The 16,938-nt window shown below is 33.9% G+C and overlaps 1 protein-coding gene across 1 annotated transcript in view; it reads left to right on the top strand.

Moving 5' to 3' along the window:
- LOC149841949 (CHD3-type chromatin-remodeling factor PICKLE-like) overlaps positions 1-16,938 on the top strand; it is an 86,731-nt gene that overhangs the window by 47,606 nt on the left and 22,187 nt on the right. Inside the window, exons 25-28 of the mRNA XM_089998795.1 lie at positions 544-605; positions 708-784; positions 2,137-2,267; positions 2,462-2,831. Coding sequence (XP_089854921.1) covers positions 544-605; positions 708-784; positions 2,137-2,267; positions 2,462-2,831 — 640 coding nt within the window. The remainder of the gene's footprint in view (positions 1-543; positions 606-707; positions 785-2,136; positions 2,268-2,461; positions 2,832-16,938) is intronic.

The following is a 16,938-nucleotide window of genomic DNA, read 5'->3' as shown; positions in this document are numbered from 1 at the left end:
TCTCATTAACAAAATGCTTAAAAAGCATTGAAATACAACACAATAGAGGGCTTTATTTATAAAAGCCAAAATGAGAGGCAGTCCAACTAGCTGTTTATGACTGTTGGACTGCCTCCAACGATTATATTTATGACAGTTGGGATCTGTCCAACAGCAAGTTGGACTGCCCCAACAGTCATTTGACAAAAAACAGAAAAAATAAAAAAAAAAAAAACAGTAAAATAAAAGGGTAAAAAGACCGTGCAGTCCCTACTGGACTGCACCTATTACAGCGAAGGAAAAGACTGAAATACCCCTTATGGGTATTTCAGTTTACATACAAAATGAATATATATATATATATATATATATATTAGATAAATACATTATCTTAACACAACCAACTCCTGGGGTGACATGGAGTCAAATGCTAGAGACTTCGTTTATGATCGACACTTTCTTGTTTATAGTTATACCCATTTGCAGTTATGGTCAACGAGATGTTCTTAAACACTTTCTGCGAATTCTTGCAAGAATGTCATCCTGTTTGTACTTGTATTGTAGGTACGGAAAGCTTTTTCTTACTCACATCTCTGAAGAGATAACAGACTCACCATATTTTTCAGGTGAAATGGTTTTGATTCCTATTATTTGCAATTCTATCACCTTATTCAGATCATATAGTCAATGGAACACTTACCATTTCTTCTGCATGGTTATTACATTAGACGGTGTTCCAAAAGAAGGATTAAGAATCTCGGATGTGCTTGTTAAAATCGCCATTTTACATTTAATTGGAGATAAGGTACGTTGCAGTTTTTCCTCGGGCATGTTTCAAAACATTATTTTGTGGTGCTTTGTTATTAGATAGCTGGATTTGCATGATATCTCTTGATGTATCATTTCTTTTTTGCCATGTAAAGAATGGTTAGTAGTATTAAAAGAAGTCTAGTTTCCTCTTACATGAATATTAGTGGTGGAAATTTCTTTACTATTATGTAGTGGATATTTGTAACTGAATTCCTTTCCGCCACATGGTGTACCTTAAGGTGTATTTAAAGTTGCTTTCTATATGATTCTGTAAGGATATAAATGGTTTTCCTGTTCTGTAAGCTTTCCCTTAGTTTCCTGTGTAGCTTTTCTTCAATTTATAACACCAAAAGTTACTTGCCTTGAATTTGAAGTATCTCTCTCTCTCTCTAATTTCTAACTGCATTGTCTCAAATCGTGAATAATACTTCGACAGGACAGCATAACGGTTCTTGGAAAGCCCGAAAGAATGAACTTCATTGTGAGAACGTATGATAGAAGTGCTAAATGCTTCTTCTTACTTGCTACTATTGAAATCAAAGAGCATTTGAGCTAAAATGACATCTTGTATTCTTTTAGTTGTTTCAGTTTACACCTTCTGAAGTTTCTTGCGTTCATAAATAAGCTAGTGAAGATGTGTCCTGATTTGTGGACAGTTCTCTATGATATTTCTTATCGAAGTCAGCATGCAATATGATTCTTGTCTGTATTAAACAGCAAGAATTATTGCCTAAGAAAAGAGGGGGAGGGTCAGTTAATATTGCTTTTGTTGGTCAGACTATAGTAGTGAGATTGTTCACCTGTTTTATATTTCAAGTTCCAAAACGAATTATCAACGACCTTTTTAGCTATTCTGTTGTGATTATTCATGGACTTACATTGATAATGTGATATGGTGTCTAATAAAAAAAAGTCTCAACAAAACTGTCTACTGTTCTGTTGCACTTATGCATTGACTTACATTGTTAAGGTGATACAGTTGCAAATTTTGGGGAAGAAAAAGGGTTTTCTACAATTAGCTCCTTTTTTTGGACCCTGTATCCATCAACTTATTCTGTTTTCCCATTTTGACTTGAACTGCGTTGATTCAAAATGGCAATTTCACTCATCAAATCTTTTATCCTTCATAAGAATGCTGTCTTTGGATAAGACTGAAGCTTGGGCCTTCAATGCAGAAAATTATGGTATGTTTCCAATGGCCTTTGATTGTGGAAACTAATATTCAGGTTGATATGGTCGTTGTTGCCATGCTTACTGGCATAATTGACTAGGTTCTGTCAAATCTATCTCGTTAATCATTGTAAATAGTAGCATGTGTATCACTGATTTGGTTTTTTTGAATCACAGGTGAAGCTGTTGTCTGAGAAGCCTGGGACTCCACTCTTTGCTGAAGACATTTTATCAAGGTTTACAGGGTTGATAAGTGGTAGAGTGTGGAGAGAGGACCATGATTTGTGCCTATTGCGTGCTGTAATGAAGTATGGATGACTTAGTACCTAAATTTCTATACATTGAAGTCTCGTCTTCAATAATTTTTCTATTACTTCTGATATCTTCTACCATGATAAATAGGGGTCATTCTTTAACACTTGCTTGCTGACAGATGGCAATCCTGTCTGTTTTGTGGTGACATTTACTTTTTCATTCTGAAGTTTGGTACTTCTCTCTCCAGGCATGGTTATGGGAGATGGCAAGCTATTGTAGAAGATAGGGAGCTTGGACTCCAAGAAGTTGTTTGCCAAGAACAAAACCTTCCCTACTTGAACAGTTCCACTATGAGCAATGTCCTAGGGCAGGATGGTGCACAGTTTCCTAATTCTGGTGTTAATAAAGCCAATGGTTCTGGTATTGTCTCTGAGGCTGTTATGGAGGATATCACAGAAAATGCAAAAGGAAATCAACTGCATCAAGACAGCTATATGTTATCTGAAAGCCAGATTGTTCATTTTAGAGAAGTGCAACGGAGACTTGTTGAATTTATCAAAAAGCGGGTCATTCTCTTGGAGAAAGCCCTTAACTTAGAATACCAAAAGACACTCTTTGTAAGTTATCTTTGAGATGCTTTATATTGATATTCATTGGTCTTATAGTTCCTATAGTTTCCAAAAGTTTTTGCTTTCTCTTGTTTCAATGTTTGTTTCTTATATCAACCAACTAGTTTTACACGAGCCAGCTCTTGGCTTGGCCCATCTGACTCAAGATCGAGTTTGACTCATTTAGTTACAAACACGAGCCAAGCCCGAGCTGACTTAAATGATAAATGAGCCGAGCTTGAAAGTCTAAGTTCAGCTCATTGCCAGACTAGGAAGCGGAAGCAAGAAACAATACGGGGAGTAGAACCGAGAAGCGATGCATTTTAAAATGTATAAGAAGCGGGAAGCGGAGAATTAAAAAAAACAATATAAGAATTGAATGAGAATCAAAATGGAACACAAATAAAAACTAAGATAAAAGTGACTATTCTTAAATTTCATAATTTTTTAGTGTAAGAATTTAATTTTTAACAAAATCTAAAAATGATAATTGCCAGTTTATAGAAAGAACACGGAAGTGAGTGAAAAGTGTAAGAGGAAACACATAAAAACATGAAAATTAGAGTGAAAAACATATAAGAATAGATGAAGCATGTGAAAAGAATATGAGAAGCGCAGGAGAATCGCGATTCCCATCAAGTTTCAGAAGAAAGGAGTATCGTGCTTGCGAAGCAAGTTTTTGAGAAGCGTGCTTTCCACCTATTTAATAAGCTTCCGGTAACTCTGGTACACTTCTACTTTTGCATAAACATTTTTTGAATAAAAAAGTGTAGTGAAAACAAGAGGAATACAAAAAGAGCCACCAAGGGCATACAATAGACAACAAGAGAATACACAAGCCAAACAATGGCTAATACAAAAGATTACAATAGCCACTAATGGTCATACAAAATAACACAAAACACTTAAAAAATATGATATTTATTATGAGAGAATGCTAAGAAAAGCATTAACAAACAAGAAGGGGTTTTAACCCTTTATATAAACCATACAAGGCCAATATTGTCGTTGCGATGCTCCCAACGGGTATAAATATAGATGTTGGGGAGATCCCAACTACTATATTGGACAAAGTCCAATAAGCCCTTATGAAAAAGGGGAATGACAAGAAACATTTTAAAAAATAAGAAAAGACAAAGCTGCCCCTAGTGGGCAGTACTTATTACATGTGTACAAATGCTCAAAATGCCACTAAATCGAACATGCTAAACACATCTAATGATTCAAATCTTTCATAAAACACTTCACATAGTTACTGGAATCTTCTTAGGTAGGTAGGAAGCTCGCTTCCCAGAAACTCGCTTCGGAAGCGCGATACTCCTCGCTTTCGAAACTTCATGGGAATCTCGATTCCCCCATGCTTCTTCTATGCTTCCTATATGCTTTTCTCACATTTTTTTCATGTTTTTCATGTATTTTCTCTCACTTCCCATGTACTTTCTCTAAATTGGTAACCATCATTGTTAGATTTTAACAAAAAAATAATTCTTTTAGTGAAAAATCATGAAATATAAGAATAATCAATTTTATTTTAATTTTTATTTGTTTCTTGTTTGATTCCTATTCAGTTACCATATTGCTTCATTTTTTATTCATATATATATATATATATATATATATATATATATATATATATATATATATATATATATATATATAAGGCGCACACAAAGACAAATCAAGAAAAAAACACAAAAAATCCTAAAATCATAACATAAATAAAAAATGGAATCATGATTATTGCTACTTGAAAAACACAAAGAAACCTCCAATCTTAATAGAAATTAAAAATAGAATCATGGTTATTAATGAATGAAACACTAAGTAAAAAGAAACAAAAGAAAACTTGGAAAGCCCCTAAAGCCCTAATTTGACATTCATGTCGTTTAAAATAATGCAAATCATAAACCTAAATCCTAACAAAAATCATAGATCTCTCATCTATGCTAATTGATAAAAAGCAAAAAAAATTCCTAATATTCTAAGTTCAACCAAAATCAAGTATGTATTTTTCATTGTATCATGTTTAATGCTAATTGAAAAAGAAACACATACAACAACAACAACAACAACAACTACGCCTTCATCCTAAAACAATTGGGCTCGGCGATATGAACCAAAAAAGAAAATCATTCTGGCTCTTCCACATGAATCCTTCTCCTCCAATCATTTCTATCCAATGCCATGTCCTCGGTGAGGTTCAAAGCATTCATATCCTTTCCTATCATCTCCATCCAAGTCTTCTTAGGCCTACCCCGACCTCTTTTAACTAATATATTTTCCCATTTCTCCATCCTTCTAACTGGAGCATCATTAGACCTTCGCCGAATATGTCCAAACCACTGTAAACGATTCTCTCTCATCTTATTTTCAATGGATGCAACACCTACCTTCTTACGTATCTCCTCGTTTCGAATCTTATCTTTTATTGTATTTCCACACATCCATCTAAGCATACGCATCTCAGCTACACTCATTTTTATTGAAAAGAAACACACATAACCATAAAACTATAATTTAATATTCATGTCATTTTAAAGAATATCAAATGAAAACCCTCATTCTTCCAAACATCATAGATTATGCATTTATGCTAATTAAAAAAAAACAAAACCCTTAATATTTTAACCAACATCAAGCATTCATTACCGACTATCATGGCTTCATGCATAATGGTAACTGAAAAAAGAAACATAGAAAACTCCTAAAACTATAACTAAACATTTATGCTATTTAAAAATAAAATAAATCAGAACATTAAATCCTAACAAACATAATTCATATATAGGCTAATTAAAAAAAGACCTAAAATTCTAACTAAAATCAAGCATGTGGAATCATATTTAATGTTAATTAAGAAAACACAAAATAATTGTAACTAAAATCAAGCATGCGAAAGCCCATCCTTAATTAAATATTCATCTTAGTTAAAAAATAAAATAAAAACTCTAATTTAAAAACTGCAATCCTAACAAACATCATTCTTACATAGGCTAATTGAACACCCCACCCCCACCCCACCCCCACCCCAACATTCTAACTAAAATGAAGCGTGTAGAATTATGTTTAATGCCGATTAAAAAACACAATACATAATTAAAAATTCATTTAATTTAAAAAAACCAAAATAAAGAACTTAATTGTTAATTGAGAAAAAAAACACAAAAAACCTTAAAACCTAATTAAATATTCATGCTATTTAAAAAAAGTAAATCAAATACCTGATCCTATGTCCTAACAAACATCATTCATAATTTCATATATATTCTAATTGAACAAAAAATCCCCTAAAATTGTAAATGTTTAACTAAAATAAAGCATGTGCCTGTGGATCTAGAATCATGTTTAGTAATTAATGTTATTAAAAAAACATAGAAATAAACATCGATCTTATTTGAAAAACAAAATTCAAACATTTAATGCTAATTGGAAAAAAGCAAAAAAAAACCCTAAACCATAATAAAACCATAGAAGAAGAAGAAATGTCTATGCTGCCATGCTAGAGAGCATGTTGGATAGTGGACGACCGGATGTAGGTCAGTGTTATTTCTGAGAGAGAGAGAGGTGGGGCAAGTCGTGGGGATTTGGAGTCTGGCCTAAGCAGTGCTCACCTTGATCCAGGCGTACATTGAGCTTTCAGGGTCAGGATAGGCGCTGCCCACCTTGACCCAATACCCTATAAAGGGATTTTTTCAGGTCAGGATGGGCACGTGCCCATCCTGGCCCTAGCGTGGCTACACCACTGCCTACATGGGCAAAACCTATTACAATAATAAAATAGTTAAAGAATGTATAATATATATATATATATATATATATATATATATATATATATATATATATATATATATATATATATTAGCACTCCCTCTCAAACTTATGGTATGATTATCAAAAGTTTTTAAAATCCAAAAACCAAGGGAAGGATATGAGTCTTCATTGATAATCTTCACCAAATGCCTTCATCAGCTATCTCCATCTTCTTGATGCATCAAAAACAAAATTTCTTTCTCAATCATATCATCTTTCAGAACCTATAGAGAGAACAAAACAATGTTCCAACCAAGGTTGTAAGTATCGTATTGTTACCCGTATCGGTCGGGCCCAAGTAACACCGTATCGTATTGTATAAAAAACGTATCGTAAATTTTTAATAAAAAATTCTAAAAAATAAAAAAACAGAAAAAATTAGAAAAAAGTTATAAAAAAATCATGACACATGAAACATTGATGAATTGCACAAAATACAACCATAAAATCACATTTATGTCTCTATGAACTACATAAGACATCATCAAACATCAACTAATATAGAATCATAGATAATATTGCATGCATATCTCACAAGAACAATGTCACAAGACTCATACTTTCATATTACATAAACATAAACAAAATAACCAAGTTTATGAAATACGATTCGAAAACAAAGATACGGTACGATACAAGGGGTGTATCATACGATACATTCGATACAGGTATGATACACATCCATATCGAGATACGAGTGTGTATCGTATCATTTTTCCTGAATGTAACAATATGTATATTACTGTATCGTACGATTTACGATACAACACTGGTTCCAACTACACAAAGGAAGATATTCTAACCAAATAGTTATTAAAAGAAAAACATTTTAACATAATAGTTAAATAGTTAAAAAATAGTTATAGGATATATGTATATAGTTTCAAAACAAATATATATTTTGAAAAAAATGACAGATTAATTCATACATACATATATATATATATATATATATATATATATATATGAAGAGAGGGTGATTAAGTTTTCCAACAAAATATAGTGGTACTATAAACTAAACAATTTTAAAAGTGAGTAAGACCTTAATCAATACAAATTTCAGAAACATTAGCAACAATTCAATCAGGGTGCAATAACCATTAAGATGAACACCAAGAATATACTTCAAAATCAATTTTTAAGAATTTCTTGCTTAGACAACATTTTTTTCAAGGAAACATAAATTCTGAACACAGTAGAATTTTGATCACTAAAGTTAAAAAAAAAGCAAATATTAGACATAAAATATCAATAAGATATAAACAATTTTGCAATAATGTCCCAAAGGTTTAAGTAAGCATTTCATTTCAAATAAGATACAACTCATTAATTATACTAAGACAAACACGTCATGTATATTAAATGTATGACCTCAAAGGAGCTCATAATAAATGAGGAATTAATTAAATTCTATGTCACACAGACACTCTATTTTTCCCTTCGTTCCTGTGTCAACACGCATGTCCTCGTGTCGACACACGTCAACACCTGGACAAGCCATTTTACCCTTCGTACATACAAGTTTGTATTCAATTTATAATTTATAATTATATTTTCAGTTTATCACTTTATATTTTCAATATATAATATATATTTTAGATATAGCACATATATTTAGATTATATTCAGTTTATTTCAAATTTATTTTTTATTGATATGATATTTAATATATATAGCCATGTCCCCGGACTCGCATTTTTTAAAATTCCTGTGTCATACCCCCCCCCCCCCTTACCTGTACCCATGTGACAAATTAAATTCATACAAAAAAATGCAAGTTAACCAACATGGAACAAATCTTAATATCCTCAACATATGTATCCAACATGCTTTTAAAGCATATTCAATGAACATGATAATGAATAAATTTTTTTCAATGAATAAATATTTTCCATACAAGGGAAAGCGGGCAGCGAAAAAAATTAGAAAGTACATGGAGATATTTAAAAAAAACCCACATACAATAAATCATATCAAACGAAATGATATTTGCAAATATCAACAATAGTTTGCTCATCACAAGCAATCACCTCTTTGACCTCCAACTCAACATCCTCAAAATTCAAGTGTATCAGGGCATATGACAAGAGATCAAACATAAATGTCAGCAATAACCAAACCAGTGACCATGCACCAAAAATACTTTGTTATCTAAACTAACAATAAATACCTGCTACAACCCCAAGAGGTGCACATCCCTTACCTTATAAATGATTGTAAAACTGCAAACAATACCATTAGCTACAACGGGTGCACATAACTCACCACAACCATGGTTGTAAAACTGATAAAACAAAATCTTATGTAGAGAAAAAATCACTCAAATGAGAGGGAAGAGTGGAGAAACAAGATAGATAAAAATATTGTAATGAAAACAAACTGGTGTTAATAACCAAGAAGATTTGAAAACAATATTCAAATCAAAGTAATAAATTTTGCAATAATATGAGATTTAGCCCATAAGGACTAATATGGTCATAATAAAAAAAACTATCGAGACATCACTGATAAAGATCAATACGAGCATTCAATAATCAACAAGGGCCAAATAAGCAATTAAGTGATACAACTCACTCATAAAACCAAAGGTCAAACAATCGTCTGTCAAAGCAAAAAACAAGCCCCAATACAACACTTATAAACCGACAATCTAAATTGACAAAAAATAGAGGTGCACGCATAACTCACCCCAACAAACATCTCTGGTTCTACAACACCTAGGTGTACATAACTCACCTTGAAAAGACCGAACAAAATAATGGATGTATCAAATAGAAAAGCGATGGACCAAGCCAAACAAAGAGGCAAATAGGAAAACCTTGAAAGACATATTCCAAGAATAAAGGAAACAAGAATCAATTTGACACAAATTTCAAATCAAGTGAAATAACAAGAGTTTGAATAAACATGCACTAAATGCAATCATATGACAAGATAAAATGTCCATCAATAGATACAAAATGGACAAGTATAAAAGTGAACCACAAAGGTCACACTTACAAAATCCACAAAGAAGGCTCTCATAATTCATAAATTAATATTTTATTAATACCAAATATGCAAAAAACATAATACTTAAATCCCATGTGAACAAAATGTAAAAACATGTAAGATAGTGTTTACTAAAGCTCCATGAGACCAAGAAATAACACACAAGGCACAAATGCCACTAAGGTCTCCAAAGAGAGCCCTCACAAAAACTTTTTTGTTAAATATTTTTATTAATGATTATGATGCACTAAGCATGTAAGATACAAATCATTCAAGTGCAATGAGTGCACTCACAATAAACACCTCCCAAGAGGGAAGAACACAAACCACAAATGGGCATAATCACAAGGGCCACTAAAGGGCCAACAAGATAACATACAATAACATTAATATTTTTAATAATTTTTAAAATGCACATTTAAAATGCATTCACAAAATACAATCCAATAGGATTCACTGATAAGCGGATCACTCACACAACCCAAAATGAGTTCAAGCACAAAGGGCCAAACAAAAATCTTAAAAATAAATATTATTATTAAAAATATGCACACAAAATGCATTCATAAACCTCATAGAGGAGTTCAACATAAATTCCTCAAGGATGAGTGCATAATTCCCATAAAAGAACAAGTTATGCATGAAGAAATCATGCTCAAAACCTGCTGCACGAACAAACCAACAAACTCATTCATCAATGTGTATTAAAGACAATCATAAGTGCACAAAGATCATATATCAATAGGGAAAAAATTATGTTCAAATTTCCAATATTCATGATCACTAGGACCCAACCACATACTATCTTAATACTTTTCAAATACATAAGGTATTCTAGGTTTACACAAGTTAAGCAAAATCTCATAAGATCATACGTGCATTTGAATAACACACAAAACCATTATAAAAAATTGAAATAAATATTTCAAATCATTTAAAAATATTTATCAAGATTGAAAAAGACAACACCAATATGAGTTCAACTAAGTCCAAGATAAGGATAAAAAATACAATAACCTTTGAATAAACAAGAAAACATATATAAAAAAATTCCAAAAAGCTTAATCATGTGCTTATAATCAGCCAAAAAAAAAACAAAGAATATTTCAAAAAGGTTTCAAAGGAACAACAAACAAACAATTTTTTTGATAAATTTCTTTTTAAAAACCATAAACAAATGCTTTCTCATACAAAATGCATGAGATAGGCAACAAAAGCAAGAATAAACAGATTTTAAAATACTTACCGGATTAAGATTCCCTTATTCAACTAATCCTGAATCCATCGTAAAAAGCCAAATACCAAGATGAATATCTTGGCTCTGATACCATGTAATGAAAATAAGAGGAATACAAAAAGAGCCACCAAGGGCATACAATAGACAACAAGAGAGTGCTCAAACACAAGTTCACAAAGGGACAATACACAAGCCAAACAATGACTAATTCAAAAGATTATAATAGCCACTAATGGGCATATAAAAGTGAAAAGAAGTCGTCATTCACGGCTGGGTTTGGATCTCGGATCCAGACCCAACTCGAGTTTATTTAGTCACATGTTCATTAATGACCTATTGTAATTTTGCTTGTTGTGTAATGGGTATTTTCGTAGCCTAATATTTGTACCAACCTATATATAATGATAAGCCAGATACCGCAGACCCTAATTGGGGTTTTTTGCAGCCACTACGTTCTCTCTCGCTATTCTTTATTCGTTCTTGTGATTGAATGACAGAACCCATGATTTCTAACATGATATCAGAGCAAAAGATCCAATCTTGAAGATCATGCCCTTCTTATGAGCCTCAAGCCGACTTTCTCTGTCTCTTTCTAAGGTATCTCTCAATCGGATCTCATCTATTCTCCATTTTATTCTCTTGTTCTTAAACCCAATCTTAAATCTATTCAAGTTAACATGTTTCCTTTCTTCTAAAATCTGAGTTTTGGATTTCGACTTTTCCTTTCATCTATTTCTTTTCTCTGTTTTTCTGTTCTTCTTTTCTCATTGCTAAACATGATCTCATTCATTAGCAGTTTCGATAATTACGCAAGATCACATTTAATCTTTGCGTGATTTCAAGAGTTGAAATAACGTCAATATAGTTTTCTCATCGTTTTCAAATTAACGTCAGATCAGATTCTGATCTGAACGTGAACTCATATCTGTTTTTAATTGATTGATATTATCTTTGAATCTTTTCGAATCAGATTCACCCGTTGGAACTTCTCTTTTCCTTGCCATTCCGAAAACGAAAACACGTTATTTTCAATAACGTGCCTCTTATTGGTTAACTTCATTCAGAACAAATTTTACTGCATAGCCTGGTTTTCTGTATCGGATCTGCAGATCATTATTAAAAAAAGGAAAATTGAAATATCTGTTCTGAATTTTATTTATTGAACCTAAAGTGAACCTTCTAGTCTTTTACTCTTTCTTGTTTTTAGTTTTCTCTTGTTTCTTGTCTTCGTCTTCAATCGACTATGGATTCATTTCCGTCTTCTCAATCTGGTCTGTCTTCTAACTTTCTTAGTCAACTTGTATATGAGAAACTGAACAATTCTAATTTTCTATTTTTAAAGAAAGAGTTTCAAATGCTGAGAAATGATTCCATGACTATCATAGAGTACTTAAACAAAATGAAGACTATCACAGATCAGTTGGCCATCGTGGGTTGTGCGGTCAGTGACAAAGATATGTTGCAACAAACTTTGAGCGGGCTGGGACCTGATTATCATATGATGATTACTTCCTTATTGTGTTTACCAGACTTAACTACATTTAAAGATTTTTGTGCTAAACTATTACAGTATGAGATGACTTTGAAGGGATTCTCTGAAGATACTCACACTCACGTTGGAGCACAAGACATTCTTGCCACAAGAGTTACTTATAGTTGAGGACGTGACATGTATGAATCTCGGGAAAGTGGCGGTCAAGAGAAGAACAAACAAGGAGCTCGTGGAATATTGCCTACACCCAATATTCTTCCTAATTTGCAGACGCAAGGGACAATACCCACTTGCTTTCTATGCAACAAAAAGGGGCACATCAAAGCTAATTGTTGGTTTAATCCTCAAAATAGAGGAAAGCAATCAGAGACAAGGGAACAAATAAATTGAAGAATAGTGAAGAAGTCAAAGAGTTGTTATTATCTGTCTTGGCTGAATTGAATCTGAAACAGAATGATCAATGCACTTAGTATGTTGATTCTTGAGCAGCTACTCATGTTACTGGTGATGCTGTTTAGCTCCAAAATCTTATTCTTTATCTTGGTAGAAATACTACAGTTACTGGAGATGGATTTCATCACTATATTTCTCACATTGGAAACTTTGTCATCCCTATATCCAACTCTTCACTTGCTCTTTCAAATGTCATTCATGCTCCTAATATCAAGAAAAATATTGTTTCTGTTTCTAAGCTTGTACATGATATTAATGCTTTAGTTGAGTTTACTCATTTTTCTGTTCGTGTCAAGGATCTTCACACGAGGGAAACGTTCGCTGAAGGAAAACGTCAAGGGAATATGTACGTGTTCCAAGAGAATCCTTCCACTCGTGTTCAGCCTGTTCATCCCACCTTGAAGCTCACATCTTCAGTTCCTCCTGAAAATGTTTTTAGTCTTTCTGAATGTATTGAGTTAAATCTTTGACATGGTCGTCTGGGTCATTGTAGTAGTTGTTTTATTGAAAAGCTTGTTTCAAACAACCTTATTCCCAAGTCAAGTCTAAGTTTAAGTGTCAATGATAAAAAATGTTCTAGTTGTCTTCAGTGTAAGAGTCATGTTCTCCCTTTTCATTCTATTAATAAAAGAGCTTCAAGACCGTTTGAAATTATCTGTTTTGATGTTTGGGGTCCGGCTCCAGTTCCTTTCATGTCTGACATTATATATTATCTCATCTTCGTTGATAGCTACTCTCGGTATACATAGATCTTTTTTATGAAATGTAAATCTGAAACCTTCAAGTTATTTTAGAATTTTCATTCCTTTGTTCAAAATCAACTCTCTGATAATATCCTTTGTTTCCAATGTGATGGAGGGGTGAATTCTCTTCAAATGATTTTATTAATTTTCTCCAGGAAAATTGAATAAGTAAGCAGGTGTCTTGCCCTCATACACCTCAACAGAATGAAATTGCTGAACGAAAGCATCGCCATTTTATCGAGAGTACATTGGGCATAATGCATGATAGTAACCTTCCAGTTACTTTCTAGGTAGTGGCTTTCCACTCAGCGGTCCATATCATAAATCGATTGCCCATGAATATCTTAAAAAACAAATCACCCTATTTTTCTTTGCATGGTGTTCATCCAAGTTATTATGATTTGCGTGTATTCGGGTGTGTATGTTATGTTCATATTGATAGTTCAATGCGGCACAAGTTCCAGGATAAGGCCTTGAAGTGCAGATTTGTGGGGGTACGCTGATGATTATAAAGGGTACAAATGCTATGATCCTGTGAGTAAGCGTATCAAAATATCCAACAATGTTGTATTTGATGAATTAAATTTTGACCACAATGCTAATACTTCTCCTGAAATTGAAGTTTATCACCCTTGGTTGAATTTTGATCTCTTTACTAGCGTTGATGATGTTTGTCCTTCAGAATGTAATCAAAGAGATGAGGGAAACATGTCTGATGCTGCCCAAAAGATTCAGGACAGTGTGATTTCAGAACCACTCTTGGCTCCTGAAAGGTATAAAGGCATTATTTACTCGCGACGTGAGAAAGAGACCCTCCCCAACTTTGATCAGGAGATGAATTCTTCTTCTGTTGACTCCTCTGCTCCCAGAAGATCTACTCACTCTCGACATCCTATTGATAGGTGGGTTAGTTATGAGAATTTCTCGATGGATTTCCAACTATTCTTAACCTCTTTCGGTAAGGAAGATCAATCTACAATATTTTATCAAGCATCAAATTCTAAGAGATGGATTAAAGCTGTGAATGAAGAAATGAATGCTCTTCATGAATGTGGCACTTGGGATATTGTTCCCAAACTACACGATCGAAATGTGGTTGGGTCAAAGTGGGTATATAAAATAAAGTATAAGTCGGATGGTACTATTGAGCGATATAAGGCTAGACTGGTTGCCAAGGGCTTCACACAAGAACAAGGACAGGACTACGATAAGACCTTCAGTCCGGTTGTGAAAATGGGCACTATCTGCATCGTACCATCATTGGCTATTGAGCATTAGTGGACTATCAGTCAACTGGATGCGAAAAATGAATTTCTACATGGAACAACCCATTAGGTACGCAGAAGGGAACTCCAAAGAATATGTGTGCAGGTTAAAGAGATCTATATATGGTTTGAAGCAGGCATCTTGATCTTGGTTTGACAATTTTTCTCTTAAAGTAGAAAAATATGGCTTTAATTGGTCTCTTCTTGATCATTCTCTTTTCATATTCAAATGCAAAGATACAATTACCCTGTTGTTGATATATGTAGATGACATTATCATTACAGGTAAATCTAATGAACATATTGAGCAGGTCAAAGAACTAAACCACAAGTTCAAGATGAAGGATCTTGGTAAATTGCAATATTTTCTTGGAGTAGAAGTTGACAGGACTACAGAAGGCATGACACTCACCCAACATAAGTATACCATTGATGTTCTCAGCAAGGCTGGTATGAAAGATTGCAAGCCTCTAAGCACACCCAATGTACTTCATCAGAAACTCAGTTCCCAAAATGGAGATTTGTATGAAGACCAGAGTTACTGGAAGCTTCTTAGGTAGGTGGGAAGCTTGCTTCCCGGAAACTCGCTTCGGAAGCACGATACTCCTTGCTTCTGAAACTTCATGGGAAGCTCGATTCCCCCACGCTTCTCGTACACATGGTCTATGCATACTATATGTTTTTCTCACATTTCTTTTCATCTTTTTCATGTATTTTCTCTCACGCTTTTACTCACTTTCCATGTACTTTCTTTAAATTGGTAACCATCATTGTTAGATTTTAACAAAAATTTAACTCTTTTACAGAAAAATCATGAAATATAAGAATGATCAATTTTATTTTAGTTTTTATTTGTTTCTTGTTTGATTCCATATTACTTCATTTTTTATTCATATTTCGCTTTTAAATTGAAACTTCGCTTCCCGCTTCGTATAAATTTTAAAATGCCTCGCTTCTCGCCTATGTCACATGGACTCGACAAACTGGGTGCTGCACCCTCATCGACGAGATGTGATGTGGGTGCAGCACCCAGTGCAGTCAACGAGACCCTGGGTGCGGTCAACGCACCCAGGGTCATTTGCATCCCAACTTTTCTTCCGGTGAACACACACACACACACACACACAGAGAGAGAGAGAGAGAGAGAGAGAGAGAGAGAGAGAGAGAGAGAGAGAGAGAGAGAGAGAGAGAGAGAGAGAGAGAGAGAGGCAAGGGGCCACCGACCTTCTGCCAAACGCAGAGAGAAAGGGGGTGGGCACGACAAGGAGCTGCCGGCCCTTCGGCAAACAAAAGAAGGAGATGAAGAAGAAAAGAAGAGAAGGGGAATAGAAGAAGATGCGTACCTGAGAGAGAGTCATCGACGGCGTCGGGGTTCGGTCGCACGCTGGGAGTGAGAGAGAGTGCACAATCGAGAGGGAGAGGAGGAGAAGCGCAGGGGTGAGGGCTTCCCTTATCAGCGCGAGCGTGATTTAAAGGGCACGGGTGGACGCAAATCGGGAAACCCCAAAGGGGTTTTCCTTATCAGCAGAGGGGAAAAAAATGACCAGTAGGGTTTTCCCTTATCAGCGCATGCGTTAAATTTTTTTAAAAGGGTTTTCCTTGGACTCGGTTCCGGTCCGGGTCCAACTTTCCTTTTCCAAAAAAGATACATTCCTTTAACACATATAACTTTTTAGTTTTAAAGTCAAAACATCTGTAACCTTTTTGATAATTTGCATATCCTAGAAAAACACAAGGAATAACACGAGGAGAGAGTTTGTCATCTTTGTTAGAAAAGACAAAATACTTGCATAAAAAAACCCTTAACCTAGAGTAATCTGGAATTTGTTTGAAAAGTTTTTCAATAGGAAATACATTTTTTAAGGAAGATGATGATATTCTGTTAATAAGATAAACTGCTGTTAGAGTGACTTCAACCCAAAAAACTTTAGGCACTTGATTTGTAATAAGTAAAGTCTTTATTGTTTCTATAATAGGCCTATGCTTTCTTTCGGCTAAACCATTTTATTGAAGGGTATAGAAACATGATCTTTGATGTGTGATACTGTATAGATTTAGATAATCTTTAAATTCTTTTGATAAAAACTCTTCTCCTAAATCAATGTGAAAGATGAAAATGTCATTC

The sequence above is a fragment of the Nuphar pumila genome, chromosome 3 (genome assembly GCF_984573655.1).
Source record: "Nuphar pumila chromosome 3, dmNupPumi1.hap1.1, whole genome shotgun sequence".
Lineage (NCBI taxonomy): Eukaryota > Viridiplantae > Streptophyta > Magnoliopsida > Nymphaeales > Nymphaeaceae > Nuphar > Nuphar pumila.
This window is presented reverse-complemented; position numbering and strand designations above follow the sequence as displayed.